The 25264-nt window shown below is 38.6% G+C and overlaps 1 protein-coding gene across 1 annotated transcript in view; it reads right to left on the bottom strand.

Moving 5' to 3' along the window:
- The window catches only part of LOC122966106 (carbonic anhydrase-related protein 10-like), a 95092-nt gene that overhangs the window by 24722 nt on the left and 45106 nt on the right, over positions 1 to 25264 (bottom strand). Inside the window, exon 3 of the mRNA XM_044330091.1 lies at positions 13270 to 13412. Coding sequence (XP_044186026.1) covers positions 13270 to 13412 — 143 coding nt within the window. The remainder of the gene's footprint in view (positions 1 to 13269; positions 13413 to 25264) is intronic.

Here is a 25264-nt window from a genome sequence, read left to right as displayed (position 1 = left end):
TTAATTGATTGTCTGAGCCTTCCAAAACCCTGTTGAAAATGAAATACATTTTATGATGTACTATGTTTAAGATGTGGTTAGGTTTAGGCACACAATCCACTTGGTTAGGTTTAGGGAAAGATCATGGTTTGGGTTGAAATTACGAGGTTAGGAGACATTCATTGTCATGGTTACAACAACAACCACGTGGTTAAGGTTGGGGGAGGATCATGCTCATGGTTTTAAAAAACAATGCTGACTTCATCCACCCTGAATTCCTCCCTACGCAGACTTTGTCGCGATATAATAACATCATCTGACGTCCTCCTTTTCTCCTGTCATAATTACTACGGCCAATAGAGGGCTTCTAATGTAAATACAGTAAACATTGTTTTGGGGGTTAATGACTGATCCTGATGGTTTTCTTGGGAGGACAGTAAAACTTTCCAAGGTGCGTGATGTAAAACACATATTGTATTATATTAAATGTTATTTACGTAGTATGAAATTTTTTTATATAGCAAACGTAATATTAATGAATATGACAGTAAACCGTATAGCTGCTGTTGGTTTACTTAACTGGAGAAACTGGCAAGTATCACCTACAAAAAGAATTGTAAAAAAGCACAAAAGATAAAAGGGTATGAGAGACAAAAAAGAAGCTGGGCAGAGAACAAGACACTAAAATACACAATGAGAGAGAGAATCAAGGTCGATTTGTGTTTCCCAGTAAAGTCATTTGTCAAAAGAATAATACAATTTGCTCGGTTAAACTTATAACTTTTTTCTGCTTTGGAGGGTTGAATTTGCAATTAGTGGAGATGTATTACTTGGGCAGTCAGAGGGAAATGAGCCTGATACAAGAATAGAAAGATGCCCCACTTCCACAGAGCTAGACAGGATGTCATCATGATATACATGAAGCTATATGTAATCATCATGATATACATGAAGCTACAATAAAGAAAACTGATGGGAGAGAGAAGAAGTGTCATTTATACTAATGTCATGGATTATTATTTTAACTAGATATCCAAAAGAGAGGGAGCTGCATATCATTAGCCCAACACACCATTACATCTAACACTAGGAATTAATTGAAAGACAAACAGATACTGACAAAGACGGAGAATCAGGAATTAGCCAGTAAAACAATCACACACCCAGTAGAAATAAGACCAAGAAAAATAGAATTAGCAGAACTAACACAGAAAGGTAGAATAATAATGAGGAGAAGATTTTTTAAAAATCTGATGAAAAGAGAATTGGGGACAGATTAGACAAACTTTAATGATTGACAGAGGGAAATAGGTTGTGTGGAGAGTTTGAGAGACATGGAGAAACACTTTTAGACAGATAGAGAAATGGGTTTGGAAAAGCTTCAGCTCCTCTGAGAAACAGTAAAGGAAATGAAATGCTAATATTTAAAAGAGGAGAAGTGATCGGTCCCACCTGGGCCTGGGCTGTAATAGGCCACTGCATAATGCATGTAACCCAATGAGCACACAGTGAGGGCCGAGGTTTTAATTTAAGTCCTCTGCTCTGTCTGTATCTATTAGAGACAAGCTTTCTGGCTATCCCTCTGTTGACACTGTAGGCTTAATTATCACGCTGGAGGACGGTGAGTAGAAAGCTCTGCTTTGCTTGCTCTTTCACAGCATTATGCTGCTAGAGGCTGGTGATTTTCAACCACTCTCCCCCTCGGGGATCTCTGCTATGCACTCGTGATGAAGAGACACCACCCTGCAGGGCTGAGCATCTCTTACCAGGATAATCCCCACCCCAAAAAGATGTTCACTGCTGCTTTTTTCAGACATGTTGTATTTGTGATGTGAAGTGCCAAAATCCAATTGCGTTAAATTACCGTGTTAACCCAAAATCTACATATCCTAATTCAAGATAAGGACATGCTCATGGGATTACTGTTTGAAATGTCAGATAGATTTCAGAAGATTTTTTTTGCAGTGAAATTTGGAAGATCCAAAACTAGATGTGAAAATACTACATAATGCTTTTAGAAGTCAGTCATTTTCAGTCTTAGTTATTCCAAGCACAGTGTGTAATTTTGGAAGGAGATACTGGATTTGGAAGATAACGTACACCTGGAGGTGAAGTTACACCATTTGACCACCACCATTCCTAATCTGAATTCAGAAGTTCTGCTTCTAGATCAACAACTCTTAAATGTTTGATTTGGAAATTTCAAAATTTGTTTTTGAAATGTTGACTCCCAAAATCAACTTCCAAATCCAATATATTCCTGATTCACAACACAGATCCATATATTGGTTTTGGAAACTTTTGCTTTTGCCGTGTAACATACTGGAAATTGAACTTCTGTGTGCATATGTGGAGTTTCCTTATTGGTTTTGGTAGTTTGTCTATGAAAGTAAGCATACTGACTTTGGAAGCACAGGTTTTACAGCAAATCTAGTGTGCTGACTTTGGAAGTTGGCATATTACTTGTGGGTGTCTCCAAATCTAGTATGCTTACTTCCACAAACAATATGTTATCTTCCTAATCCAATACATTTCCAATTGAATAGCTTAACATAGTGGTTTTGGAAGTTGGCACATTAGTTTTGAAAGCCAGCATATTGATTTTGAAGGCAAAAATTTGCAGGTCTCTCAACCAGCTAATATATATTATTTGTCCACTTTTTGGCTAAGAGCGGCTTGTTTACGCATTCAGCAGACATGGAGCAATATTAGCATTCAGTTGGAGTCGTGTTTCTGGCCAGCTGGTAAATGTCCAATATTCGTTCTCTTGTTACTTCTGATCTGATCTCCACCAACTCTCTTAAAATATTTGATTGTATAAACAGTTAAATGCTCTACTATGTTCACCAGCTAGTTACTGACTTTGTCACTATGCTGTTTGGTGCTGGGTAGGTAGTGTACAGTGGGCTTATCAGAGCTTTTTCACAGAAGGCTGCCATGGGCCATAAATTAAAACAAAGAGATAATGAAACGCTCTGTAGAGCTGACGGGTGAACATTCTCTCTGTTTGTCACTACAAAATCCTTTCATGTACACGTTAGTAATTTGATATATTGTTAATGTAAAAAGTACCACTAATGGGATTATGTGTATGGGAATCATCAATCTGATTATTGCTTTCAGAAGAGCAGTTGGCCCATGTAACCTTCAGCCAATGTGAGGCTATTAACATCTGCTTATTAGCTTTGAAGGTTATAAGTGTTCCAGTACTTATTCATATCCAAAACAAATTCCCCATCTCCATCCAAATCCCTCATTAGGCAGTAAGTACCTCCATCTTTTTAATTATCTTTATTTATTTGTTTATTTATTGGATGACTGAATCACTGAGGCCATAACAGGCTCTGTTCTTTGTAATCTGCAGAATTTACATCATAAATATTGGCCTTCCTTTTACATTTGCTCTTTTCATACAATTAATACAGCTCTGAGCTCTGAATTCACTGCATTTGGGTATTCATGGCCTTGAAAAGCTTCAAACAGCTTTTTTTCCACTCTGTTCAAATGTGAAATTGCCTCAAGGGCTTTCAGTTGAAAGTTTATAGGTCAGTGGACTGTTTGGGTTACAGTCTCGTGGGTATTTTGGTCTTTTTTGAACCCACTTATTGAAAATCAGTTTATTTATTTTTAATAGGAGCAGATGTTTTAACTCACAAAGCTAAGATGTTATCAGATCATAGATTCAGTCGCTATTAACAACCAACCAGCACTGAAAAAAAAATAACTAATGCAACAAAGTCACAATTTGGAAAACAGTCATAGATTCTGCAAAAGCTAGAAACTGGGAAGCCAAGATTTCAGCATGAACACCTCGGAGCTGTTTCAAAATGTGGCTCTGCTAATTATTTTCTTTAAAGCTGCACTACAGTAGGTAGTTTCAGCTTCTCTACTGAAAAGTTTTAATTTGTCATGTTCTGCAAGCAGAACCGATTTCCAGTGACTGCCAGTGACCATAATTAACGCCAGAATTTAATTTGAGCAAAGAGAGCCAATATACTGTTCATCACGCCATGTCTATTAGAATGAATGGGACCCTGGTCTGTGTTGTGTGGTTTCAGTACTGAAACCACACAAGTACTGAGGGTTAGACTGATTTTACACCAGTAAAACTTTACTTTAACCCCCCACTATTTAGCATTTATAAGCAGTATAGAAACACTTAATAAATATAATAAAGGCTTGAGATGGGGACCGGTCCAGTCATTTTTGGTGTTTATAACTCAGGTATCAGCTATAAAGTCAGGTGGTCTGTGAATGAAAGCTGGTGCTCTGTTTAAACCATAGATTGTATATAAAGATGGATGACATGACAGCTCCCCAAAAGTAAAGCCAAAATATCTCAATTGTCCCCAGTAGCTGGCTGCAGTATAGGTCCTAAATCCCGCCCCCCCCATGTTAACGGATGGGACATGGTCCATACTATAAAATCAAAGTGCACATCAAATACATTTATCCTGTCATTGTGTATGTTCAAGTGCTCATTTTCTGATAAGTTTGTTTTTAATCAGTTATTTGTTCAGTTATTATATGAAAAGGGGGTGTGACATCATGATTGACAGCCTCCCTCAAACCTCTGTCAGATGCTGCAGATGAGTCAAGTGACCGCCACAGTTTCTAATAGAAGACGCTAATATACGTTTTTATTTGTGATTCACTACCAGCTGTAGCCACTAGTTACCAACTGGTTTTGGCTGGTTTACCTTTCCATCATGGCTCCTGGGTCTACTCAGCTGTTGGCGGTGGGACGGCTGTCTGTCAAGTTGACCGGGGGCAAGTCATCCCGCCCCCTGAACCTACTGCACAGACTCTGGTTGCAAATGACATCACACGAGCAAGATGGCAGCTCTCAAAAATGCAACATTTTGGCTTGACTTTGCATAACGGTCATCTTTATACACAGACTACGGTTTAAACACTGACCACACAAAGTTGTGAGCGTGTGAAGTGCAGAGTCACAAAATAAAGCCACAGCCAGCACTTTAAAGTAGTGATATGACAGCGAGCCATGCGAGAAGAGCTATTTCAGTGTCTGCTGCAGTTGGTTCAGAAGGTTTTGTTAAGGCTGAAGTTAAAGGGAGTCTGTTTAAATCATGTCCAGACATTCTTGCGGCAGATTCACACTGATATGTCTTCTCAATGTAGAGCTTTTCCACTGATATAGATATATAATTTCCATTTTAAACCATCTATTCAATGTTTATATACTGCTTAAATATAAAGTGTTACCCAGACCTCTTTCAGTTTTCATCTACAGTTTAAGACAACTGAGTTATAACAAAAAAAATGAAAAAAATGCTGCTGCTGGCCTGACTGACAGTGGAATTATGCCTGTTGAACACACCATAATGGCTGCATAGCTAATTTAGTATTAGCTGAATATCCTTTTGGCCCTAATCCATCAGAAAATGAATAGTCTATGATCAAAATAATACTGTGTTAGCATCACACTCACACTGCTGCATCTGCGTCTTATTTTGTAATGTGAGTCTCTATGCTGATAAGTGCTTAAGTTGTTGAAGGAGAGTATATGATGTGTGTGCATGTGTGTGTGTGTGTGTGTGTGTGTGTGTACGTGTGCGTGGCAGAGAGAGGGAGACAGATAGGCTGTCAAAATGATTAATTCCCTGTTTGAATGACCCCTCGCTCACCTCTGTCTACTTCCATCTACTCTCCTCGTTCATCTCCTCTCATTCCCTTACTTCTCCTTTTTTTCTGTTCTTTTCTTGTCTCCTCCAACCTCCTGACTTGTTCTCTCTAGTCTTGCTCTCCACTTCACTCTCCCCCCTCCCTAATCACTATCTCCTTTCTGTTTCTTTTCTTTTCTTTCTTTTCCACATTTCTCTTGTCACTCAAATTGTTCCCCTGCCTCCTCTACTTCCCCCGGGTGCTCTCTCCTCTCCCATCTCTCCTCCAGTTAAGTATAAAGTGGTGAAACATCAATCTTTTGTTGCTTTTTTTTTTTTGAAGGTTTCAACAGTACTGATCATCTATGTCAATATAAATTACCCTCTGTCTCTCAATGTGCCGAGGGATTTCAAAATTTTAAAATGATTATTTCTCTGGAATATATCGTTCTTTTTCTGCAATTCCTGGGATTTCTTCTTATAATTGAATTCTCACTTTATCCACAGAACTGTACATAAGTAATTATAAAATGATGTTTATTCTAATTTTCTGATGTTGTTCTTTCATAGTCATTAATGTGATAGTAAACCAACTAAGTACACTCAGTTAAAAAAATACACACACACACACACACACACACTGCCAATCGTCTGATCTTCTCCCGCAAATAAAAATGTCCTGACTGATCCCGTCACCGTATCAGGAGATTTAAATAATTAATGAAGTTACAGCTGAAGCACGGAGCTCCGTTTAGAGGCTCGCTGCTGTTCTGCGTGAGGACTGCAGGTATTTAATAAACCCAAAGGAAATAATCTTACATACAAACAGTTGTGGACAAACGAAAAGAGGATTTATGTCACGCAGATTACATTCGGTGACATGAACATGTGACATTAATCTACCTGTTACAGACTCTGCCTAAATCACATTAAAGGTTACTTTTTAATGGATATTTCAGTCTGTAGATGCATAGAGAAGACTAATAGAGGCCAACTCAGCATACAGTACATGTGTTGTGATTTTTGAGAGGTCTGCTATAATGTAACTATGTACATTTATTCAAGTACTGTATATTTTTTAGGTAATTGTAGTTAACTGGAGTATTTCCATTTTATGTTACTTAATACTTCTCCACAACATTTCAGAGGGAACGCCAATACTTTTATTTGACAGCTTCAGTTGCTAATTACTCTTCTGATTAAAATTTGACATGAAACGCATATGATCTGAAAAAAAATACACATTGTTAAAGATGAAACCAGTTGTTTCTGACCTTATTGTCTTGTGAGCTCTTGGATAAAATGAATGTGTAGTCCTGTGTCATGTTTCAGATGTCTATGAATTGTTAGAAGTTCCCCTCTTAACTTCTCACATGCTTTCATTTCAACAAATGTTCAAATGATCCAATATTTCACCAAAAATCAAAGACTAGAGAAAAAGTCCAAGAACTGAAAACAGACTTGTGTATCAGAACTTCTTCTTTCTTCCCCCATTAATCATCTCATGACCCCTCAGATTTATCTGGTGACCCTTCGGAGGGGCCCGACCCCTAGGTTGGACTAAACTAGCTAACCGTAGTTCAAATTAGCTCCACCTCAAGCAGCTACAACAGTAAAATGCTGCAAAAATCTTGTTTTGTAGTGCAGGAAATGGGAGCGTGAGCGCATACTCACAAGCTCTTTAAGGCAAAGTTCAAATCAGATGAAAATGGATGATGCAAATGTAACACAATCACTAATTACAAACACAGAGAGGAGTGTAATTTGCCTGTTGGCCTTGAAGATCAAACTTGGCTGCTCCTTTAACAGAACTCCCAGGATATTATTATTCAATGTGACATCAAAATTACATGAAATTTAATAAAGAAGTCCAAAATGTCTCTGGGTTAGTTAATGAGAGATTGCCGTCACGGATCAATTACTGAGTGGTTGTGTGTGTGTGTGTTTTTGTATGTATCGGTCCATGAGATAGGATATGACTAATGAACTGTCACTTTCGCAACATGCACACACATGCACGTGTGCTGCAAAATGTATCGGTAAAATGTCAGCATGCTGTAGAGGATTCAAAGTCTGTGTGAAGACAGTCATTTGTCACATTTGGAGGTCTTATCACACCTTTCTGTAGCATCTCTCTGCTGGGAATGTGAAGGTCATTCTGTCACTACATTAGATGTAAATGAAGTTGATGGCCTTTTCAGAGCAGCATGGTCACAAGATCGAGTCAAGTCAATTTATTTATAGAGCACATTTAAAAACAACAGACATGGACCAAAGATACATATTTTTAGACTGCAGTTGCTGATATTGTTGTTGATTGGCTAGTAATGAACATCCCCCGTTGAAACCATCTCATCTGTTTGTTCAAAATGACAGTAAATGGATATTGGACAGGTGTTAAAGTGCGTTGAGGAAGCCATTCTATTGTGATCTGCTCTGCTGCCTTTTGATGTTACCAGCTTGCTGATTGAATAAACCCCGTGCACCGATCAGCTGACACACGCTCTCAAACCTGATATAATCACCGGACATATCAAGAGGTGGGATGAAGCCATTGTTTTGCAAGTCACAAGTATGTAAGACCAAGTTTACACCAAAGTTGACAACTGTGAGAGAAACACGGTTGTCAATCCAAAACGATGCTCCTAGATCACAGCAGGATATGTCCATCGATGGCCGATTTGGTGACCAAAGGAAAGAAATGTAGGACAACTGTTGCTATGACCCACATTACAGACGACCCAATGGAGATGAAACATAGAAGAAGTTTGTGTGACTTTGCTGCATTTTCAAAGCGGAAGAGCTGCAAAGACGGATGGGGAGCTGATGTCTCTGCTCTCATAGACTTTTTTTGTATTTACATCATAGCGCTACAATTCACCACACATTAATCACACAATTACAGCCTCAAAGTGATATCGTATAGTCTGACACAGATTGAGACCAAATTTACACCATCGTTGTTGTCACGAAAGTCTGAAGTCGTGGATATGAAGTCAAGTCAAGACCAAAGTCAAGATCAAAAGACCAAAGTTCTACTGTAAACTTTGTCTTATGAACAAATAAATATGCATCCTTCAACAAATTTACTGCTATTTGATTATTTTTAGACTTACAGTTAGTATAGTAGTTTTACAGGAATGCATGTTTTTTAAAACATTTAAATTTTAGAGCATTTAAAAGCAAAATGGGGTGACAGTGAGGGCCTAAAGGTTAGAGAAGCGAGCTTGTGACTGGAAGGTTGTCGATTCAATCCCCAGACCGGCAGGATAAATCTGGGTGGGGAAAGTGAGATGCAGCGTTTACCCCTCCCTCATTACCACCGCTGAGGTGCCCTTCAGCAAGACCCTTAACCCCAACTGCTCCAGCAGAGCTGTTCAGTGGCAGCAGATCAGACTGTGGTTGTACTGGGCAGCTTTGAGACACTCCCTCTCAGTGAAACTTCCCTGAATAATTAAAGCTAAGAAGAAAAAAACACAGTTGGTTTCAAGCATTTTATCAAATCTGAATCTAGTTTTGAATTTCTTATTGAATCCACAGAACCTTTGAAAGCACACAGAGCAGGGACACTGAGACAGGGCAAATGAGTGAAAAAGGTTATCATTGTGTGCTTATGTAGATAATAGTCAAAATAATAAAAAAAAAAAGATAGAATTATTGAGGGAAAAATAGATTTTTTTGTTTGCTCATATTAAATAATTCATTGGATGATCGTTTCTTTACGAAATGTAATTTATGTGCAAAAACGTCTTATTGTGCACTCAAAATTGAGGCACAAAAACCAAAGCGAGTAGCGACCAGCGAGTATCAGTCTACAACAACAAAACTCCTGCCTTCACAAGCAAATGTTGCTCGGCGTGAACTTGAAGATAAGGTGGATTGTAAAGGTCAGAAGCTGGAATTCCAGACCCCCCATGCTGGGCTTTGCTCCAGACCCCCAAATCACTAATTCTGTTTGGAGTAAGAGGCGTGTGAATTTGTGTAGTGCTTAATTTGTGTGTGTGTCTATATGAATGTGTGAAAACAGTGAGGATTACTGTAAAAATGTATGAACGTATAAATGCGGCCTGTGAATTTCCAAGCAACAAAGAAATCTGTTGCTGACAGCAGGAGCCAAAACAGCCAATCTGTTGCGCAACAGCTTCTGAGGAAACTCACTTACAAGAGGCTTGAGTGCGAGAGGCTGGCCTGGATAAGTGGATAACACACAGGTGCTCACTGCACTACACACACACGCACACACATACACACACACACACATACATACACACACACATACATACACACACACACACACAAAGTCAAAGGTGTCCAATTTTGCTTTTGACTCTATAACCTCCACATGCACCCACAAGCAAGTTGCACAAACACATGCACTTGGCCTCGATCTTTGATATAATTTTCTCACCATATGCATGCTCTCCATCTCTTTCTCTATCTCTCTCTCTTCTCAGCATACTGCCAAATTCTCTCTCTCTCTCTCTCTCTCTCTCTCTCTCTCTCTCTCTCTCTCGCACACACACAGACACACACACACACACGCATACTCACCAGGACAGATGGCCATGCTATGTGCTCTCGCTCAGCAGATGCACAAGAGCATTAATCATGAAACAAGACTCAAACAGAGGATTTAACTCTTACTACAGTTGTGCAGCTTCCTGTAAAGAACCCTGATTAATTTCTCTCTCCAAGATCATCAACAGTGCGGGCTTCACTCTCTCTCAAATTGTACATGTCTGTGGACATTTGGACAATGTGGACATGTCTCTTGAGACCAAAAACGATTGGCAATTTGAAGCTTTTAAAACCAAGAAATCATGTGATATATGAGACTGCTAAAAACTGCTAATCCCTCAGATGTCCAGAGTTGGTGAGGAGAAAAGCAGATTACAAAAACAAATGCAGATTTATTGAATAGATTGTGATAAATTATTCGAGCAATGTACTTATATTAGGTCAACACAAAACAGTAATAATGATAGATCACATTCATAAACATACAGAGGCCAAAAACTAAAGAAAACAGAGCACAGCTCAGAGGGTTAATCCTGGCAGAGTTAGCATTATCACTCCCACCAGGTGCAACCAGCATCAAATGTATGCACACATGGTAATGTGAGACTGTTTGGATAAAAACGGCATGTTATTAGCGAGAGTCTGGCCGGTAGCCTGATCAGTTGGCACTCACAGTCAGTTCACTGTGTCTCTTTGGGCCCTGCAGTTTAGAAATCTTTTGCCGGAGTGGTGGAGCAGAAAGGTGCAGGAATGCAGCCTAAAGAAAACTTCCATGCATATTGTAGGTGGATCATAGATTTACAGTAGCAGATGGTCAATGTAATGTATGGCATTGTTGTCTTGCAAGACTTAGTTGAGAAGACGGATGCCACTCTCATGTTTTACATTAAGTATGAAGCTTAGCTTAGCATAGAGACAAGAAGCAGGGGGACAGATGAAACAGATAAAAAACCCACCTGCCAGCACCTCCAAAGCACTATTAGATTAGATTCAACTGTATTGTCATTGTACATAGCGCGCACTGTACAACAAAATACAGTTAAGCACCTGACCAGATGCTAGCAGTAGCAAAACTGCATAGGGGAGAACGGGGTAAATCAAGCCAGTGGGTAAAATAAGTCACCCCCTTTATCTAGGTAACCATAAACAAAAGTAATCATGTGACCACAAATTAAGAAAGTATAGTTCACATTACTCAATCCATCTTGGACTCAAGCAGGTCTAACACATCAGATCAAAATCTCCCATAGGTGTTCAACTATGTTGAGATGTGGTGACTGTGAAGGCCATAGCATATGATTCACATCATTTTCATACGCATTGAACCATTCAGTGACCCCTCGTGCCTTATGGATGGGGGCATTGTCATCCTGGAAGAGACCACTCCCATCAGAATAGAAATGTTTCATCATAGGATAAAGGTGATCACTCACAACAACTTTGTATTGATTTGCAGTGACGCTTCCCTCGCGTCCCTCTTCCCTCTTCCGGGACAAGTGGACCTAAACCATACCAGCAAAATGCCCCCCAAGGCAAAATCGATGCTGCCAAGAGGCTGAGATATCCTGACTGTTAAGGACAAACTAGCCTATACCTCATAATACCTGCACACATTGATTTCTTTTTTTTTTGTTTTCCCCTCTATGATTGTTTTTTGGTGGCTTTTTTGCCTTTATTTGATAGTTTGGAAGTGCAGAGAGACAGCAAACATGGGTAGATGGGTATTACATGCAATAAATGTCCACAGCTGGAATCAAACGTAGCATCTACGCGTGTCAGCTCTTCAGAAAAGCAGCAGTTTTATCACATTCATTCATATGATTGGCCCATCCTACATTTGATCCTACATTTCACATACTGCAACTTGAACCAAGTGAGTGATTACAATCTCCCCCCATATATGACCACTTGTTGACATGTGAATAAAGATCCATATTTATTTTGTGATGACATCTGGACAGCTCTATTTGCTGAATGAAAGTAAACTGATCTTTATGTGTAAAATCAATGCAGTGGCCCTTTAATTTGACCATCAGAATCTATAGCAGATTTGGGCATTAGGGAAACTGCTGAGAAGGGAGACCAACCACTAAAGTACATCTGCACATCTTTGAACAAGACAGCTGGAATTTCCATCTGTTTAACAGCTCAGAGAATATCTCAAGTTACCTCACTAAATCCACCATTAGTTACCTGTAATGGAGCTGGTAACTGCAAGAGGAATTAAATCTTGAAAGAAAAAATAAATGATACAGAACACAACCAACTGAGAAATCTAGAAATGCTGGGAAAACCGGAGCACATGTTCACAGTTCATCAAGCAGGGTTTCCCATAATACATCTGCCATAAAAGAATGGCATTAAATAAGGCAACACACAGTAATAAAACATCTTTGCGCTAAAACCCAAACCAAAAAAAGCAATTTTGCAGGTAACACTAGGAAGTATTATTATAATGAATATTTTGAAAGTGAACTGCTATAAAGGGAAAAGTGAAAAATGGAGGATGTAGGTGTCAAAAAATGATCTTAATTGTTTATCATCATTAATTCATGATTACTTATTTAGGATTTTTAACAAGAGGGAAAACACCACCCTCAGTTGCTTGCACACTGTTAGTTATTACCAATCTTTGACATTTAACACATGTCAATAAAAGTAGATTTGTGATTAGGTCTTGTAGTTGAGACTTTTCAGGCTAACCAGTTTCCCTCTCCTTGAGCTGAAAGTACTTCAGTGTGACATCATATCATCAAAAAACAGAATACATCACTAAATACCAAAGTTAATTCAGGATGCAATGTACAACATCAGCAAAAGCTGTATTTTACTGGGATTGCTGCATAAAAGGTTAAAATTGCAATGCCTCCTGAGCCTCATGCAGTCAAATGCAGCTGGGAATTTTAAAGCCTTTGGATATGGATGAAAAGCTCATAGTCTCTGTCAGACAGAGGTTTCTTTGTGTCTTGATTTAGAGAATGTGTTCCTGTTCTGTGATGAATTAAAGCCCAGCCCTGTCAAGAGAAGGACAGTGCTGCACGGCTTGTAACGTTGGGTCTCAAGACGTCAGCCTGAAACTCATCAGTCAGCGTCTCTAAAACAGCGAGGATCCAGCCCTCGAGGGCGTCTAAATGATGGCGGTCCTTACCCTGCGTCCTCCTGTGTTGAGCCTCAGGGGAGTCAGGTAGGGGTCAAAGATCATGTGACTGGTCTCGATGTCGATGGGCGACTGCCTCTTCCCTATGGCGCACAGGTTCCAGGCTGAGTTCACCAGACCCCAGAAGGATGGGACTGGTGGTGGGTGGGATGAGGATGAGCGTGAGGAGAAAGAGAGTAACAGCAGTAATTAGTGTATGTGTGCTGGTGTTCTACAAGATCAAACCATAAAAACAGAGAGAAAGTGAGCTTCATTATGATGGGACAGGAAAAATGGGGAGTTTAGGGAGATTTGAATTAACATTATGGCTTCATTAAAATCTTACTGAAGAAAGAGCTTTCATTAAAGTCTCCAGGTTATTATCTGCAAGTCTAACTAAGGTAGAGAAAGTGACTTTATTAAAGTCTGACTAAAAGTTCTCCCACTAGCTTTCATTACTTATTATCTATGGCAGTGGTTTCTACCCTTTTTGTCTTGTGACCCCTTGAAATGAAGTGATGTCTACTTGTGAAACTCATCACAAGTTGTGGCCTCACTGTGGTCATGGCTTATGAGCAGAGATTTTTCCTTCATGTATTTGTCTCATTTGAAGGATTTTAAGAGGCCAATAGAGGTGAAAGAGTCCAGTATTTCAAAGGAAAACACAAAAAAAATTGAGAAAAATAAGAAAAAAAAAAAGAGTTTTTTTTCTTGATCCTTTCAATCATCTTGTGACCCCCCCAGATTTATCTTAGTACCCCCAGGTTCCCAGCTCCAAGGCAGCTTGACTAGCTTTCCTTCACACCAAAAGCTCACAGCTTCTATTTCAGTGAAAATGCCCTTAAGTAGTAACGTGATGAAGACGCAATGCAAAACATCATGCAGGAATTTAGTGGAATGAACTAATCTAACACAAAAATATACATGTTAATTGTAAGTTTTAATCTAAAGTCTTTTGAAATGATGATTTGAATGAATATGCTGCTATAACTTACTGACTTGGACTTACTCAACAAATGCTTTGAGGGTTCAAACTTTCAAAAGGTGCTTCTTTTTTAAAGTTTCTTTAATACATGTGAAGATAAGTCATTTTTCATTTAATAATAATGACAACAATGATGAAGGTCAGTATTGAATTCAGTCTCGCTTACACAACCGCACATTTATAATTTAATATGGTCAGTGAGAAGCCTCACATATTGTCTTTGGACTGTGGTACAAAGTGGCTCCAGATGCAGCAGCCAAAGCTTTCAGTTCTTTGTGATAAATGAAAAAGTCATTTGTTATACTGAGAAAATGAAAATGGAAATCCGATTGTAACATTTGTCAGTATATGACTGAACATTTGTAGATTCAGCTCAATACCTTCAGTTTATTGAACTTGTTATCTCTAGTTGAGTTAATTTAACAGTTGATTTTACATTTTCAAAACCCATGAGATGAATTTGAACTAATTCTAAAGTTCAGTTAAAGGGGACATATTACGCTTTTTGTGATTTTCTGTTATTTATATACTGTTATAATGATGTTGGATATCTATGTTAAACATGGTCAAAGTTCCAAAACTTGAGGTTAACATATGTAAAAATGCTCCCTGCAAATAAAAAGCCCTGAATGCTTCATTTGTGACATTTTTTTTCTACCTTGCCAACGAGCTGATGTTGGCTCATCATTCATGGCGTGGCATTGGTTGCAAAAGTTGTTGCTAAGGTTTTTCCATGTGTTGTTCGCATTGTCCATTCTCATATTCTGGATCAGATTCTAGATCGAACATGTATTTGAGAAGTTGACATTTGAGTAAAGAACAGGAAAAAGTAGTGACATCCTACTACTATAGTTTGTTGCATGGTTTGTTGACAAAGCCTCTGAAGCTGGTGGATGTCTGCTGAGGGGCAGCTTCCAAGAGCTGGTTGATCAGAACAAAGCAGGCTCCTCGGGAGAGGGACCTTAAAGAGACAGGAGCTAAAACTGCCTGTTTCAGACAGAGGCTGAACTGAGAGGCTGCATAAAGGGTCAGTATGAATTCAATAAGGATTTTTATCAACTGTACATTATGCAAATTTCCAGGTCTATATTTATATTCTGGGGCTCCACTGGAATAACTTTGCATGATGTGTTCCCTTTAACTCACATTTTTAAGGAAGCAGGGGAACTTTTAAGTTGAACCAACTTAATATATTTTACAGTGTGGTGGGTGAGTTAGAAATGTGTTCCTCTGCAGTTGCCTACATTTTCTTTTGTTATGTGACATTTCTGTGTCTTGTATTTTTGGATTTGACATCAAGAAGAACAATGAAAATAAAATCATCTGCAAGACAGATAAACTTTTTACCTTATTTATATTTATTTTAAAGATTTTTTTAATTTACTGCATGATTTATTCTATTATTTTATATTTTTTAAAATGCCTAATTTGTATGTTATTTGTCCCTGATACCATGCCTCACACTGGGGGTGAATATACAGTATTTTGGGGGATGTGTAGTTAGAAGGTTTTTGCTACATTGGCTGCTACTAGCATAACACATCTGTCTCACAACTGTGTGAATTGAGTGACATTGCATTGTCAGTAATGTAGCCGCCAGGTTTGATAAAGAAGAAGAATGCAAAAAGGTGATATCTCTTCTTCTGCTGCATCAGTTTTTTTTTACTATTCAAAGGAGTATGATGTCAAATTGGTGGAGTATTCTTTTAAAAATATATCGCTGGGGAAAAACATTACCATGTAGTAGCCTATACACCATGTGACTTTGTGTAACACAGCGTGTGTCCTAATTCTATGATACTTGAGTTATGTTTTGTATCATATGTGAGTCTACGAGCTGGAAACATCAGATCTGTTTAGGATCAGACGCTGCAGGCTGGATCTCTACCATCAGCTGATGACATGATTACTGAGATCTTCTGTCCTGTGGTGTTGGACAAGGATGTTGGGCTGATAGCTGACCTAAAGCCAGCCAGATGTGGGCTGCATGACTTGACACTGCACACACACAATATGGACATTCAAAAGTATACAAATAGAGCCTTAGATGACCTTAAAGTCACTGTAATTTTGACACACACACACACAAACACACACACAGAAGAGAGGGCTCATCACTAGCTAAACTGTCATAATGCTTGTCAGAGACAGGCTTAATGACAATTCAGAGTGTAAGACAGCTGTCATTATGATCAAAAAAACTAATCGCCAGTAGTCAGCGTGCTCGGCTAAGACTCAGGTTAAAAGAGAGAAATGTTTAAACGGCTGATGGATGTGAGCGTTTGGTCCATAAAATTTAGTTTAAAAACCGCAGCCGTCTGCTCATTTTTTTCTCTACGTCCTCCCATCCTTCCTTTCTCCTTTCTCTCCTTCTCCATCTCTCTCTCTCTCGCTTACTCTTTCTTGCTCCATCCATCCATTCATTCCTCTCTTTCTGGCAGTATTCATCGGAGGAGTGAAGTGACAGATGTGGCAGGCCTGACCTGCAGAGTGCAATCCTGACCTCTGCTCGGCACACAGCCGCATGTCACACACACACTATTATATCACCCAGCTGTGTGTGTGTGTGCGTGTGTTTGTGTGTTAAGGTATGTGTGTGACAGAAAGACAGAGACTGTGTCACAATTGGAGGCAAAAAAAATCAAGAAAAGTTGAGTTGATTGTTGTGTATTTGTGATTTTGTATGCGTGAGAGGAAATGTGATTGAGCATAGCCATGGTCTCCAGAGGATGAAGCCTAATGAAGCTTTGGCAATAGTTCAAGAAGGAAGATCTCTTCACTCGCATTTTGCATTTATTTCACTATGGGTTTGCCATTTGCTCCTGTTCTATTTTTCTCTGTCACTTCCACTTTTCCACGCTGTCATAAATCCCTTCATTTACAATTCCGATGTCACCATACCTAACCAAGGATATATCTGCCCGTGTTTCTCAAGCCAATCAGTCTCTAGATGCTGTTCTTTCAGTATCAATTCTGCCATTCTGTCTTTCTGACCTTCTATTGCTCAAACCACCTCCTCCCCATCACCACCATGACCTCCATAATGTCCAGGGAGACCCGTTCAAAGGTTTCTATTAACTACCAGTTGACTCCATTCAACCACCAACAGCACCTAGGATCTAGGGGATCCTGTCTTACCTTTATAAAGGCCTATACGCTTTATGAAGATGCTTGACATTGATGGAATCCTATCGCCAAATGTCACTAACCTCAATAAATATTTTTGTACACTTCCAACTGATCTCTCCTTATTGAACTGACTTTGGTGATCCTCTAAATTTTCCTCTAACTGGTGGAAATACTGAAATTGTAGTGCTTTTGTCCACTGACTCTTGAGTAACGGACACTCAGAAACCTTTACTGTGCGTTCAGACAGAACGCAAAGTGAGTTTTAGAGGCAGTGGGATTGCATATAAAGCAAATGAAAAAAGATTGTAATTTTCCCGTGCTGTGCAAATTGATTCTAAGATTGAGCACAAAAAATTGCGTGTTTTGGCTGTTTGGGGAAAATAAACACAGATAGTCTTTGACAAATTCATGAAAATGACACAAAGGCAAAATTTGCTTTGTTATCTGTCTGAATACACCTTTAGAAAGTATTTTGGACCGCCAGAATAACAGTCATTTCAGTCACCATCTTTGTGCAGATTAATTAAGTCATACAATCGAAACCCATATGTGCAACAAAATATTCAATGTCAATTCTGACCTTTTCACAACTATTAGATTCCCAGTGATTTGGAAATAATATATTGCCTTTAATCCATTACTCTCACAGAGCTACAGAATATCCTAATTGTCAAATGACTGAACAAATGAAAATTGCACAGTGTATAAGGGCCTTTATTGTACATGCATTTAAATGTGACTGGATCTGGTGTGTGTGTGTTTGTGTCCTGAGCATGTCTGTCCCAAAGCCAATGGTTTTTTGTCATTAGCAGACGCCTGGAAAAGGACCAGATTACAGAAAGATCCACGGCTGCCAAACACATAAATAGGAGACGGCACAAGACAGAAGACTACCCAAGTGTTTCTAGACATGGATCATATCTAACCTTAACAGGGTCAAATAGTGGAGAAAGACTGAGGGACCCAGAGACAAAGAGAGACAGAGAGAGAGGAAGGAGGCAGAAGGATGGAGATAGAGGGAGGAAGCCTGAGGAACCACCATCCTTTTTAATATTAATAAATCAGGCTGGGTTCAAAAAGTGGGGAAAGGAGAGAGGGACAAAAACACAGAGAGAGGACGGAGATAATGAGTGAGAGAGGACAGCCTCAGGATCCAAGATGTTTCTTGAAAGAAAACACTGAGTTTTCAAGAGACTTACATGTTAAGTGATAAGAACATACTTGCTGCATGATGACGGATGGAAAGCAGCCAGCGCTATACTCTCTCATGCTAAATGAAAAGTAATGTTTAAAGTCTAAATCTGGTAATATTTCATATTTGTCTTATTGTCAACAAATCTCACGACAAGACCCAAACCAACAAAGTATTGATCCTGTTGGGTCTGCAGCACTTGAGCCGGACATGTCTTAGTCTCAGGGGTGTTTTGACCCAGACCTGACTCGCTCTCGGCTCCCTGTAGTCCAGCTGGTTTCTCTCACTCTTGTAGTTTATTAGATGTGTTGCACCATTCACTTTTTTAACTCCTCAATTGGAGTAAAACTGTTCCACAACAGAGCAATGGTTTGAGACAGGAGTTGATGGTGCATATAGGTCATTTGGTTAAATTGTAAAGTTATTGTCCCATTAGCAACCAAGCTAACCTAACAAGTTTGCTAACTGACTATTTGCAAGCTCATTAGCTTGGAGAGCTCTATTTTCCCTGCTCAATAACTTTTTATTGAACCAAATGGTGATCAAAATGCCAGGAGGAAGTAAACAAAACAGTAGACCCTCCTATTTTGTGGGGACAAGTGAATGTCACTTTGTAGTGTGACCACGGCTTGAAATGGAAATTCAATGTTCCACCAACATGCCACACCAGCTGAACACACTAAAAATCACTAGGTTAAATTCTTACCCAGTTGGTTCAATATAGTACCAACACAACATTGGGTTAACTTTAGCAATCTGGTATTTGCAGTTAAACACAACAAGCTTTAGCTACAAACTGTCACAAATATATTGTTTCTTGTACAACACCATGTGCATATGACATCCAAAAGATACACAAGTTATTAACAATCAATAAACCATGACATATAAATTTAAAAAGATTAGACTAGATTGTTGCAAGTTTTAGTTTGGGAAAATAACCCAACATTGAAATAAAAAATAACACTAAAATTTGGGTCAAAACAAACCCTTGTCTTGAGTGGCTTTCTGGGTAACATTAGCCCAGCATTGTGTTGGTCTTATATTGACCTGAACTGGGTAAAATCTGAACCTAGTTATTTTAGTGTGCATTGTTACATCAACATGTGTTGAGATTTCAGCATTTCTTAAAAAACAAGCCAATGCTGCCTCTGTTTTCATGTGTGAAAATGGAAGTCATTACTTTAAAATTAGCCCATAGAGTTAAGGGCATATACCCCATACCCAGTATACTCACATACCCGTCTAGCACAATACACCACTGCCACAAAGCAATAGGAATGACACCTATAAGAGCTACAAAAAAGCACTTTAGCTGATTGTATAGGGGAACAAGTAGTAAGAGAAGATGTGAGTAACTGCTGTTTTGACTGGACTTTGGAAAGTTGATTCACTATCAGTGGGTGAAGAGTGGAGGGTGAGTGGGTGAATGATCGGGAGAGCAGAGCTGAGCAGTTGGTGGTGGAAATCACAAGCTGGGATGAGGTATGAGACTGTTTGTTTTGGGATAGCGCACGATGAATGTTTCATCGTGCGTGTCAGCGTGTGTTTCAGCTCGTCAAGTCAAATCAATTTGGAGTGACCCACCTCACTCAGAAAACAATAGCCATTAAGTAGATTGGTTACTTGTAAAAATATGAGTTTTGCCACTTTCACAATTGATGTGTCACAGCAGGGAACACGTTCTACAGTCGCAAAGCCTGCAAATACTCACATTAACCTTTCTTGTTCTTTACAAAAGCAATTTGTCCTCTGAAATGATTTCATTGTCAGCTCCTGCTACAGAGGAACCCATAATGAAAGTACCTTATCAGACATCCATTCTGTGTCAGTACTGCTGTATCCCCCACAGTTCACTGTTTGTCTGTCTGAGATCCTGTGCACGCGCACACACACACAAACACACACACACACACACACACACACATGCAACACAACACGTACTTGTTCTTCCATGTCTTACTTTTATCTATATTTATATCCTTCGTTTCTCTGTAAACCACATCACAACAAAGTTGTTTTCTCTTCATAAATAAATCAACTTGACTTGAATAAGAAAACAAAGTTTTTTGCACTTGGGGCACCTAAAAAATTCATGGATTTCCGAATAACATATAATGTTTTATCAGACAAATTGAATTAAAGTATCACTGAAGCTTCAATTCCAAAAATTGCTTCCTAGGCAGGGCTGGATATAACCAGCAGAGGGCCCCAGGCCAAACTGAGCTGATGGCCCCTCTTGACCAACGCACTCCGCTTTTCCATTGCTTGGTGCATTGTCTATGTATCAGTTAGTATTTAGCAATTACTAATTAGTTTGTAGTAACTTGATTAAGCACAGATTTATTTTGTAAAATGAACTAAAGCTGCAATGATTAATGGATTGCTCTATTGGTTGTCAAATATTAAATTAATTGACAACTATTTTGAGTCATTTTTTAAGAAAAAAAATGATTCCAGCTTCTTAAATGTGAATATTGTCTGCTTTCTGTGATAGTAATCTTGTATAATAGTGAACTGAATATCTTTGAGTTTTGGACAAAACCACAAGACATTTGAATACATCATCTCGGGCTTTGGGAAACTGTGAACAACATTTTTCATCATTTTCTGAAATTTTATGGACTAAACAACTAATCAAATAATCAAGAAAATAATCAATAGATTAATTGCTAATGAAAATAATCGTTAGAGGTAGAACTAAAATGGAGCACAATATACACTAAATTACTATTGCTTGTTGTCATAGTAACGCAACACACTTTGTGGCTAGTGAGTTTTTCAGGTGCTCAGCAGCCAGGAGAGGTTCCATGAAAAAAAAATCTTATGTAGGGGTGATGTGGTCTTAAAAGGTTTTGAAACCACTGCACTAAAATCATAATAAATGCCTTAAAACTAAATTTTACCTAAGGGCCCCTCTGTAAGATTAGGTAATAACACAGGTGTCCCTTTAAGGCCCCTGTTATTTAAGTGTATTATGTGGTTTAGTTGTGCATACTGCAAAAAAGCCCCTGAAAACTATGTATACGTTATCACATTTTGATTCAACTGTTGCTAAATCCTGGTTTATATCAATGAGTGGAAAGTATGTAACCCTATACACTTAAACAACACCACAAGCCACAGTCTCCAATAACCAATAACTGTTAAGTTGAATCAGCTTCTGTAAGACAGGTTCAACAAAAACTGAACATTATAACCTCCATGAAGGAAGGGTTTATTGCAGGGCCGTTGCTCACTGTTGCACATCTGCATTCTGCATTTGTAATTTGGAGAGAAGACTAAAGAGACACAGAAATCAGAACAGATTATCTGTCAAATCAAGACATGTTTGTCAAAGTTTTCAGTCATCGGCACGTAGTCTGTTAGCTCAGCTGCTTGTTGTTTCTAATCAAAGAGGATCAAATTGTCAACCAGTGGGAATATCACAGCAGCGCTCTACAATTACAAAACTTGCATGTTTTTTTAAGATGATTTCAGTGTGTTTGGACTTAGTATTTCCCCATCAGGATTATGCATTTCTCCACCTGATTTTCTTGAAATGGCATTTATCTTTAGGTAGCAACACTTTATTTTACAGCAGGGGCATAATTTCCTAATCATTTCTTACAAAGTTTTGTGGAAATAACTATGTAATCTGATACTAATTATAGGAAGTTCAAAAACTTATTTTAGGTGGAGTTTACATGCAATTGTTGGAACTGCTCCATTTAAATACAACTTGCAAATATAACTGAACTGATATTAGAGACCTTTTGGGGGGTGGAGGGTTGAGGGACTTTAGCTCATGAACTGGCTACATCCCTGCTGTTAAGTAAGACTGTGTTCACTGCTGTAACAAGTAAAAACTGCTGTAAACGGTAGTAAAATGAAATGTGAGCCATTCATAATATCCTAGTCAAAGTGAACACAGCATGTGCTTTAAACACAGTAAATCAGCCGTCCATTAGCATCCTACTAACCATGCATTAGCCCAGCTCAAGGCTTAAGAGGCTATTACCCATTCTGACCCATACTGCCGCACATTTTACACACACACACGCACACAGATAGACAACCTTACATGTGCATAGAGCCAGATACGTCTACAAATATCCCGCAATTCATGGAAGAGCCATATGTTTAAAGGAAGAGCAGGGATTATGTTGTATATGGAATTTTCCTCAACAGCAATGCATTACTGACACAGCTCTAGCACATCCGCTGTATTCACAACTAGCATATCCACTGTACTGTGCTGTATTTTCCCACTGTGTGGAAGACGGTCCTGGATGCTGTCAGAGTGTAAGCTTGTTAGAGGCTCTGTCCTTCTCTTCATTAGATTTGGGGAAGTTTACACTCCAGTAAAACCAGCCAAACTCATTATCCAAGATAGAGTTACGTTTGCGGAACACATGGGTCAGTTTTCATCCTAAAAGCTTTCAAATTTTAATGTTAAAATTGAAAACATACCATTTAAAAATATGAACATGCAGCTAGACAGCCAAACAGGGTTATGTTGGAAGAATATAACAGTCAGATTTTTACATTTTTCCTCATAATACTAGGCTAACATTGATCATGGCTGCTGGCTTTTTGCCTGGGATAGGCAGCTTTAGCCTCAGTCACATGACATCAGTGATATAATGTATGTCACCATCAACTGCATGTTTAAGCCTGCTTTTAAAAGATTTGCGCAACAGCTGGAAACATCAAGAAGTCATCCTGTAACAGTGAACCAGCTCATTCAGTTTACATTAGCTTAATTAGATAGCTAGTTACAGCTAGTGACAGTCTTCATTTTTGAGCAGAAAAATCAGTCGCTGGCTAGATATGAGAAGAAAACTAGAAAACTGCTTTGTCTACCGCTGTCTTAAATCAAGGACCCATTGTTATAGAAAGAATTTCACAAATAAATCTGTCTCCACTTGGGTTAACTTAATGCAAAACAGTGGCTGGTCCCAGACATCCTCTCACTTCAAAGATTTTAAACTGGGCAAATCTATGTTTAACTATAGAAGCAACACTCAAAAGTCTTAGTATGTTCAAACCAACGTGTCAAAGTTGAAATTGAGTCATTTGAAATCCAGTAATTACATTACATTTAATTCCAGTAACGCTCCTTTACATCCACAATTTTGGGGCTGACTTGTTCTTATCAGTAGTTTGATGGAGGGTTGATGTCAGTTTGGTGTTTGGTGTGTGCAGTGGATGAGAAATGACAAATCCAACTGATTACTTTTGAGTAGAAAGTAAATTACTTTGAAAATGAGTAATATGTAATGTCATCCACTAATATTAAGCAGAGCCGGCTAATATTCACCATACAGGACATAAAACCTGTGATGTAGACCTGTCTCCTGACTCATTTGTTTTCTCCTTTTATTTTTTATTTTACCCAGGATTGCTGGATTAGTTTGTGACCTGTAACACCCTTCATAGCGCTATCCAGTCTCATGTAAAGGCCTCTTTGAATTGTACAGTTTAGCTATTCCTCAACAATCTCTACAAGCACTCACACCACCCACGCTATTCTCCCAGCCCTTTATATCTTCTTAAGAATATGAGATTACTGCATGAAACACAGCACCCTTAACGGCTTAATTCTCCCAAGACAATGTTATTGTGAAAAGTCTATCTCTGTAAGTCACGTCAGATATGAAATAGGCTTTGAGATGAGATGGAGAAGACTGCGGGTGGTGATGATGTAGCATCCCAGAAATGACAGGGGGAAAAAAATGGAGTTTTCGGTAAAAGAGGTTTTAGGTTTAGAGTTTAAGAAGACTTTTTTTTTCATTAGAGCTGCAGCATAAAAAAAATCCTCTTATCTACTTGCGGTTATACAGGTTACATTAAAAAAGTTAATTTCACCAAATACATTGGTTATTCCTCAAACTTAAAACCTTTTCTCATATACTTAAAGTGGAAACATACAGTTTAAAAATACAATCAACAAAGTAAATATAACCTCTTTCTTGCTTGTCCAAGTATGTAAGCTAAGCAGCCAACAGTGTTATGTCAGAATTAAATATGAGTCTGATCTTTATTTGTCCTTTATCATACTTCTAATAACAAGACTGATGCTGATCCTTTATCTCTACTTCCTCTATAGATCATCATCTGGTGATGATGCCAGGGACGTGTAGCTTTAGCCTCAGTTTTTTACCACAATGTCATGCATGTAGCCATCAATTGCATATTTAAGATCCTTTTATAGGAGTCTTGTATTAAAATGAGTCAGATGGAAACATTAAAAAGAAAGCTGGAAACAATGTTTTCAACCAACTCATGGAGCTACATTATCTACAGCTGATAAAACCAGAGAGTGACAGTTGTCATTTATGCAATATGAACGTTCAACAACTAGAAATAAGAAGTTGCTTTTGTCTACTTCTGTCTGAAAAAAGAAATAATAAAAAAATGGTAAATCTGTCCCTGATATTGTTGTAAACTGAAATGCAAGTACAGAAAGCCTGACAGGCATAGCAAAAGTCAAACTCATTAGTTGACTTTACTAAACCTCTGGTCTTCATATATTGAACAGCGTCATTACTCATAGACATTTGCTTACATTGTATGTATCTCTACAACTTTTTTTTCATTAACATAAATATCTGAACTATGAGAAGAGAAATGTGTTGCAGGTCTGTTTTGTGGTGTGTTCCCATATGCCAACAGCCCTAGTCGCTTGTCATTTAAATTTGGGTTCCGGGCTGAAAACA

Source organism: Thunnus albacares, chromosome 17 (assembly GCF_914725855.1).
Source record: "Thunnus albacares chromosome 17, fThuAlb1.1, whole genome shotgun sequence".
Taxonomy (NCBI): domain Eukaryota; kingdom Metazoa; phylum Chordata; class Actinopteri; order Scombriformes; family Scombridae; genus Thunnus; species Thunnus albacares.
The sequence above is the reverse complement of the archived record's forward strand: the minus strand, read 5'-3'. Positions and strand labels throughout refer to the sequence as shown.